The following is an 8,929-nucleotide window of genomic DNA, read 5'->3' on the forward strand; positions in this document are numbered from 1 at the left end:
CAGCATATTCTCCAAGATAATTGGGCTTACATGCAGTATGCCCTAGAGAACAGCTTTGAATGCCTTCATGACCATAGTAATTCATACAAGAATGCAAAGCCAGGTACATAAAACAAACACCACACAAGTAACAATTATATATATGTGCTGGGTCCCAATAAACTGAAAGCACTTTTTATATTCCCCATCGTATCTTTAACACACCTTTTTGGTTACCCTTGAGTTAGGAAGTAGCCACATTCAAATGAGTTAAGGTGTAAGAAATAAAAAGGACCACAAACTTTATTAAAAGTAAGTAAACGTAACATATAATATATACAGATGACACATGGTGCCAATTTTATTTGTAGTTATTATAGTACTCCAACTCAAGTTTACAAGTTACACCTTTGCCACAGCCTTGGCTAAATCTTGAACTAGTGCAGAATTTAGTTGTGCTAGAGTGCTGATCTTAGCATGCTTAGATGTGGCATACTTGTTCTTGATAGTCTGGAAGACAAAAGCATAATAATTAATGAAGGGAAAAAGGAAAACATTGTGAGACCCGATAGTACAGACAGTCACTTAAAATAATTCCAAGGGCACTTGGGTGGCTCAGTTGGTTAAGCGCCTCGGTTTTGGCTCAGGTCACGGATCTCAGAATTCGTGGGAGAGAGCCCTGGGTTGGGCTCCACACCGTTGCCAGCGTGGAGTCTGCTTGGCGTTCTCTCTCCCTCCCCCTCATTCTCTTGGTGTTCTCTCTCTCTCAAGTATTAATACACTTAAAACAATAACATTATTTAAAAAAAAATCAACTCCTTGAAAATAAACTATTCATTTACAGACTTGAAGTCTTAAGTATTTTCACTTGTCCTCCCAACACCTTACAATGCCCCTGACTTACCATGTGCTTTGTAAGCCCACGATTCACCATGACTATATTCTTAGCCAGGTGTTGCATAACATTTAGAAGGGATTCTTCAGTGTATGACAGGTAATGCTGTAAAGTTGGTGTCTATGGCAACAAAAGTTAATGTTAGAAATGCTCATGAAGAATGGTTCTCAGAAAATTTCTTTAAGGTAGTCAAGAGTAGGGGGTAGGAAGAGGGATTCTGGAGGACTGATTATAACTGAAATTTAAGATAAATTTAAGATGGCTTCTTCCCCAAATACTCTTCTTTCATGCTTCTCCAGGACCCTGTACTTATTAAACCTATTATACACTAATGTGCTCAAACCTAATTAAACTTCTTTAATTGCCGACTAGTGTACCCTCCAAAGCTGGGCTCCAAATTGTTTGACACCAACATTCGCATGCCTAATACTACTCCTAAGGCCTAGGGTAGCACATGGCACATAGGAGAAATATGTGTAGAATCAGGGAGTATGATGGACTTCTAGCATGTCATTTGACCTGCCTGAGAGTCTTCATCTGTGTAAGGTGAAATTAGGTAACGAAGTGGGAATATCTTATGAACACATAGTAAACAAGATAACATTTTTAATCATTCTCTCAGTCGATGCTCTATTTTTAGAAATCATTTGAATTGTCCTTTAATGAAAACAGTCCAGTATTAGCGCAAACATCACTTAAAATTTAAAAGCTTCGGGTAATGTAAGTCTGCAGGAAGAGCTTACCCATTCACCATTGTCTAGAATTTTTAGTGCTAGGCAAAAAGCTCCTGCTGCAATCTGAGAAGGAGGAAAGTGCACCATATCGTAATCCAGCATAGTTAGCTCCATCAGGTATTTGGCCAAAGTATGTTGCTCAACATCAACCTGAAACAAAACCCACAGGTCTCTGAGCTTTTGTCAGAATTCTGTCATGGCAATAACCAGTATACCCTTAACTATAATTACAAGTATTTGTCTATAGGGGCGCCTGGGTGGCTCAGTCGGTTAAGCGTCCGACTTCAGCTCAGGTCATGATCTCGCGGTCCGCGAGTTCGAGCCCCGCGTCGGGCTCTGGGCTGATGGCTCAGAGCCTGGAGCCTGCTTCCGATTCTGTGTCTCCCTCTCTCTCTGCCCCTCCCCCATTCATGCTCTGTCTCTCTCTGTCTCAAAAATAAATAAAACGTTAAAAAAAAACAAAAAAAAACCCTCTCAAATGCTGGGGTGCCTGGGTGGCTAGGTCGGTTGAGCATCTGACTTCGGGTCAGGTCATCATCTCACAGTTTGTGAGATCAAGCCCTACGGCGGGCTCTGTGCTGACATTTGGGAGCTTGGAGCCTGCTTCCGATTGTGTCTCCCTCTCTCTCTCTGCCCCTCCCCCACTCATGCTATATCTCTCTCAAAAATAAACATTGAAAAAATTTTTTTAAACTGTCAAATTCAACTACCCATGGAAAGCCTCAATGAAAACATTAATACATAGCCTGACTGGAAATAAATAACATCTTGATGTCTTCCTCATGTAGAGTTATAAGTCAGGTGAATCAGATCTTTTTGATTAGCAATATTTCATTATGTCCCATACTAAAGATTATCCAAGAAATCTGTACCTCTCCAATCTTAGATGCTCTCCGAAGGAAATGCAGGGGTAGAGGGCGGCCCAGACCAAAATTTAAAGATCTTAGAATCTTCATTTCCATCTGTCTGATTTGGTGCTTGGTGTAAGTGTTGTCAGTCACAAAGGCAAAGTCACCAATTTCTGGAGGGTACATTTCTTCGTATTTACTTGCAATAAACATGGCAGTGACACCAACCAGCTGCAGCATCTTCTTGGGTACACAATTATTCTGCAATGGGAAATTCCAACCTGATGAACAACTAATATGTACTTGAAAAAAAAGAGACAACATAGCTATGAAGGGAACATGGGAAAAAACATTCTAATAGCAAAATCTCAATTAATGACACTCTACCCCACAAGACAGATGTTAGCCGGAGAAGTTTGTTTCTTAGGACTCAGCTAGAACCCTGGAATGGAGAACCCTCAGGTACTGAATTATGCTCACCTGCATGAACCGATCAATAATGGAAACAGTCATGTACATGGTCTCCTGCAGTAACCTGAATTTCATTTGAACCTGTACTAGCCAGTCAATTAGGATGGCTCTCATGTTTCCAGTGACTTCACGACCCAGTAGGTATTTTGGTCTTACTGCTTGCTCTTCCTGCAAAAGAATGCTGATTATCCTTTAGAAGCAAGACTCCCTGTGACATTTCTGATCAGAAATATTAGTCATCACAGAATAGTAATGGAGCATTTAGAATCTCTAACAGGTGTCAACTTAATTCTTCATACTGTCATTACAAACAGCTCTATCACTGAGGAAGAAAGCAAACATTAAATAGGGCAGTTTGACAGGTTTTTCATATTGGCAGATCTCACTAAGTTCAACTTACCATCACTGTTACCTGCCCACACTCTGCAACCACTTCAACCCCAAGATATCTTGCCATCATCTCAGATCTTTTCACTTAAGACTATAAACCCAGAACCTGAGCTTTATGAAGTAGAGAAAAATAGCACCAGCTATTTTCCAGATCAGCTGGAACCTATATGCTACCACTCTCCTGCTGTAGGATTTAAACCCTCAACACACCATAGGTAAAAAGAATGAACCATCTAGGACCAACGCATACATCTGCTAAACCCACCCCACCAAAGTTAGAAAACTTTAAAAAGGGAGATGAAACCCAAAGTGGAAGCCTGGTCCTGGCAAGGAAGTCTTCTTACAGAACAATTGTATAGAAAATCTTTTGGATGCCCAGAAGAACCAGACAAGAGAGAAAAGATGTTAAATGGTGCTGAAAGAAGAGAATGCCTTATAAACACACAACTGGGCAAATGTGGTTGTTTGCTTTTTTGTTAGCACACAGAATGCTTCCTTGTTTTGGCGGGCAGGAGGAGCAGATGGCATACGCCACTAATATGAAGTTTCAGAAGTGATATGAAATGGAAGAAAACCAAAAACTTTTTTATTGTACTCTCAGACACAGAAAAATTTCCCTGGTGTTACATGCACATCAGCCACAAGGACCCAAAGTGCCTTGAGTTGCTGGTGGTTATAGTTTTTCGGCATATTCTCCATTATGGCCTACCTCCTGCCTCTAATCCTCAAACACAGAGCCTGGGAATTGCCCATCCTTAACCTATGGACATTCATTAGGGTTCTGGGGGCACCTGGGTGGCTGAGTTGGTTAAGCATCTGACTTTGGCTCAGGTCATGATCTCGTGGTTCATTGAGTTTGAGGCCTGCATCAGGCTCTAGGCTGACAGCTCAGAGCCTGAAGCCTGCTACAGATTCTATGTCTCCCTCTCTCTCTGCCCCTCCCCAGCTTGCACTCTCTTTCTTAAAAATAAACATCAAATTTTTTTTTTTTTTGAAAAAGAGGAAAAAAAAAAAAGCATTCGGGCAGTACCCAGTGTCACTTTGAATTTTCTCTGTCCAAAATGGCAAACAAAAGATATCCTTGGTGTGTCTGGGGACTTGATTTTTGGCACCCCACGAAGAAGAATTTCCAAGTGGCATCTGTTAAGCATCTGTTAAGGCTACTTACATCCTGCTCGAATTCTTGTAAACAAAGTAAAATATCTTTAATAAAGCTAAGCACCATTTAGAAAAAACAAATATTCTGGAAGTAATACAGACCTCAAGTTGTCTCAGATAAGCATAAATATCTTTCACATATTCACTACAAAGGTTTGGATCAGCTCCATCTTCTGCATCCACATCGTTCACTGCAAGAATTACATCAGAGAAAGCCTGACACAGATATTCTTCTGCAGGGGCACATCCAGACGTTTCCATTGGGCTTGGAGACGGAGTATCAACCTTGAAATAGAGAAACCTTTTGAAATAATAGCAAAGAGAAGCATACCATCTGGGAATGAAGGCCCAACTATTGGTACCAATTCAACAGACCAACTGCTAAAGAGACATATAATTCACAATTCATTTCCTTAAAGGAAAATTAGTTTCTTTTCAAATTTATTCAGTTTCTCTTTAGGACATAATTAATACAAAAGTGAAATGCCCAAACAGAATGAGCCACTTTGAAATCAGTAGAACCTCGACACGAATGGGTAAAACAGAGAAAAAGCAAACAAAATCACATGTTAGACTTTCTTCTAAAGGAAATGAGTAAATAACAAATCTGTTTATCAGTGTCATGTGAAGTCAATCCAAATGAATAAGTCTTTTGTCTTCATTTCAAAACATGGACTGCTTCTCACTGCCCAGGAAAACACAATGTCTGTCCTGCCTACCAAGGACTAACAGTTCATTCGTTATCATTAACCATTTCCTTCAAGCTCCAGTTTCCCCTTTGTTCAAACATTCATTGATCATGTTCTTCTAGTCAAGCCCTGTGCAAGACATGGTCTTTACAGTGTCCTCAAAGGGATTTGAATCTATCTATCTATCTATTTTTTAATTTATTTTTTAATGTTTATTTCTGAGACAGAGACAGAGCATGAGTGGGGGAGGGGAAGAGAGAGAGGGAGACACAGAATCCCAAGCAGGCTCCAGGCTCAGAGCTGTCAGCACAGAGCCCGACAAGGGGCTTGAACTCACAAACTGTGAGATAATGACCTGAGCCGAAGTCGATCACTCAAGTGGCTGAGCCACCCAGGCACCTGTTTGAACTGTTTTGAAAGATGAAAAGATTACTAGCTAAAAGAGTGTGAGGGTAGGAAAAGCCTTTTTTAAATAAGTGGGACAGCAAAGACCATCAGTATGGGACTTTCAAGGAAACCACACATAGTTGGTATGACTGTACATGCTATAGGTTTCATGTGTCATGTCCAGAATGTTAATACTAAAGCAACAGCCTCAGATCTCCCACCCTTAGATATAAGGGGCTAGGCTGAATGACTTTTACAGATCATTTTCTCAACTGGTTTTAACTACTTTGTTTTGTTTGTATGTATGTATGTATGTATGTATGTATGTATGTATGTATGGAATTTTTTATTTAGGAGTGGAGCCTGTGCTTGATCCCACCACCCTGGCAGATCCTAGGACCTGAGCAGAAATCAAGAGTGGGATGCTCAATTGACTGAACCACCCAGGGGCACCTACTTTTTGTTTTTTAATTTAAAGATGCCATTGTAGGGGCACCTGGGTGGCTCAGTCTGTTAAGCATCCGACTTTGGCTCAGGTCATCTCCAGTTTATGGGTTCGAGCCCCACATCAAGCCCTGTACTCTCAGTGCAGAGCCTGCTTGGGATTCACTGTCTCTCTCTCTCTCTCTCTCTCTGCCCCTACCCTGCTCTCTCTCATGTGCTGTCTCAAAATAAACACTGAAAAAAAAAAGTATTCTTATAAAATTAGAGCTTCATTAAATGCAGTTCATTGTAAATTCAGCAAAGCCCCTTTTAGGTGCCCTGTTTCTCCTTCAAAGGAGTGGATATATTTACATGACTGATGTTTAGTTAAGTTCTTAATTTTAGTTTTTGAGGCCAAATGTTAACTCATTTTATCTACTCTGAAAATCTACATTTTCTTTCTGCTTTACACTTTTATATATTCCAGTGTTACAGGCTTATTAATTATTCAGTGGCCACATTAGGGAGTAAAAGGATTCAAGATCATCTGTTTCAGTCAATAAATTCTGGTCAGATGGCTTGTACCAAAGACAGTAAAATCTTTGATCCATGCACATATGATAAATCAATACCATTAATAAAGAGCGGGAGGGGCTCCTGGGTGTCTCAGTCTCTTAAGCTTCCAATGACTCTCGATTTTGGCTCAGGTCATGATCTCATGGTTCGAGGGTTTGACCCCGCAGTGGGCTCCACATTGAAAGCATGGAGCCTGCTTGGGATTCTCTCTCCCTCTCTCTGCCCCTTTGAGAGAACTTTCTCTTTCAAATAAACTTAAAATAAATAAATAAATAAATAAAAGAGGGGGGAGGCAGTATAACAAAAACGATTTAGAGCCTAGGTTTTGAAGCCAGATGGCCTGGGTTTAAGTCCATATGTGTGATCAGATGTGTGACTCTAGAAAATTTACCTAATACTTCTCTAAGCCATTATCTAAAAAGTAGAGGTAGGAATACAAGTAAGAGAGTCAATACAAAGATTGGGTGAGTTATGGGGCGCCTGGGTGGCTCAGTTGGTTAAGCGTCTGACTTTGGTTCAGGTCATGATCTCTGGGTTTGTGGGTTTGAGCTCCGCATCGGGCTTTGTGCTGACAGCTCAGAGCCCAGAGCCTGCTTCCGATTCTGTGTCTCCCCCTCTCTCTGCCTCTCCCTTGCTCACACACACACTCTCTCTCTCAAAAATAAATAAACATTAAAAAAAAAAAAAATTAAAGATTGGGGGAGTTAAATGTATTTGAAGTGCAGAGGCTACCTCCTGCTAAGCACTCTATAAATGTTACTATTATTACTATTTGTTCAAACACTGATTCCACGTTATTATTAAATGAGGGAAAGAAACAACCAAACCAAAGTAAGTTTACCAAAATAGGCTCCGGAGAAAGCTTTTCTTCTTTAACAGGCTCATGTTCTGGCTCTGGTTCTGGCACAGGTACAGACACAGGCTCGGGTGCTTTGTCCAGAGGTTTTGGTATTTTTTTAGCAATAACTTTTCCAGGAGCCAAAGTTTTTGCTTCCTGTGGATGAAAGAAGAAAATGAACTGTTTCTGCATCAAGGGTCACAGCTGTAAGGCGGACTCTTACAGAGAAGTTAGATCAGGAAGAGATAGTTACCTTTTTCAGAGGCAATTTGGCTTGTGGCTGTTCACTGACTTTGTTACCAATGTCTCCGAGGGCTGTTCTTGGCCTCAGTCCCGGCTTGGAGGCTGCAACAGTGGCCAGAGGCACGCGCTTTGCGCCTGCCATACTGATCTTTGCCTTATTTTCAACATTAACTTTCGTGTTCTGAAAGAAGCAAGACCACTTTCAGAGCTGGCCCAATCAGAGCGGAGTAAGTCAAGGGTCAATTAAGGTGGGGCAAGAGAGAGGCTCTCAGGACAAAAGTTGGCTGCAAAAAAAAAAAAGGGTTCCCAAGGAAAACCGGGGTTCCAGGATCTACCCTTCGGTTGTGACATGTCAATTTCTTCCTAGAACCTCTTCACTCATCTATTCAGGGGTTGTCGGTTTAGTCCCGGCCGACCCTAAAATTCCACGAATTTACATTTGAAAGAAAATAAAAAAGCCTGCAATTGCAGGCATTTTCTCTCCGGGAAGGGGGTTATGAGGTTGGTGGGTGTCGGCTCTGGGGCCCTCTATCACATTTTAAAAGAGGTTTCCTGTGGACCCTCCATCGCCCTCCCCACTCGCGGCAAGCATTTATCCAAGGCTGGTCCAGTTCTCTTCCTCTCTTCGTCGGTCCACCTAACTCCCCTACCAAGCCAGGGGCCCACCGATCCCCCCCGCCCCGTCCTCCTCCCCAAATCGCTGCCCTGGTCCGCTCGAGAGCCTCCGGCAGGCGACAGAGGATGCGAGGACACGCAGCAAGCCAGGAAGGCCGCGTTTGTTCATCGTCCGCAGCAGCTCACCCTGGTGACCCGGAGCGCCATGGCTTCCTCTTCACCAGGCAGCAGCTCAACGGGGAGAAGCAGAGCACGGGAGCCACCGAAGAGCCGGGGACCTGAACGCACCGCAGACCAACAGTCGTTCCTCCGCAGCACGCCGGGAGGAGCAGTACCCAGCCTCAGGTTTAAACCCCGCACTGCTCCCTCCTCATTGGTCTGTTCGTGGCACTCGCTCCCTTCCCATTGGCGGCTGCCTGTTCCTCCGAGAATGCGTTTCCTGGGCGATCCCGCGGAGATGTTCGAGAGGGGGCGGGGCCAGGCCTCTGCTCTCCGGCAGCTGTGCTGCCACCTGGAGAGGCGAGCAGGCAGTGTGCCGCCGGCCTGGAGCGGAGTCCTTGAGCGCAGCGGGAGCTCGCACAGGGAGTGGCTGGTGGTCTCTGAAAAGTGCCAGTGGGGCAGCAAGAGTTGGAGAAACTGAGAAGCAGTTATGGCTCTAATCTTGCTTATTGTTACACACTTTC

General features: G+C 43.0%; 1 protein-coding gene across 1 annotated transcript; it reads right to left on the minus strand.

The window, feature by feature from the left end:
* Window positions 1-249: 249 nt before the first annotated feature.
* CCNB1 (cyclin B1) lies at window positions 250-8,631 on the minus strand. The gene is made up of 9 exons (XM_019463113.2): window positions 8,433-8,631; window positions 7,642-7,812; window positions 7,392-7,544; window positions 4,578-4,760; window positions 2,937-3,095; window positions 2,481-2,717; window positions 1,618-1,758; window positions 884-994; window positions 250-489 (listed from the first exon to the last, which is right to left on the minus strand). The coding sequence occupies exons 1-9, from the start codon at window positions 8,451-8,453 to the stop codon at window positions 382-384; spliced, it is 1,284 nt and encodes a 427-aa protein (XP_019318658.1). The 5' UTR covers window positions 8,454-8,631; the 3' UTR covers window positions 250-381.
* Window positions 8,632-8,929: the final 298 nt, after the last annotated feature.

Source organism: Panthera pardus, unplaced genomic scaffold (genome assembly GCF_024362965.1).
Source record: "Panthera pardus isolate Hobbes unplaced genomic scaffold, ASM2436296v1 HiC_scaffold_2, whole genome shotgun sequence".
In the NCBI taxonomy this organism is placed as follows: Eukaryota; Metazoa; Chordata; class Mammalia; order Carnivora; family Felidae; genus Panthera; species Panthera pardus.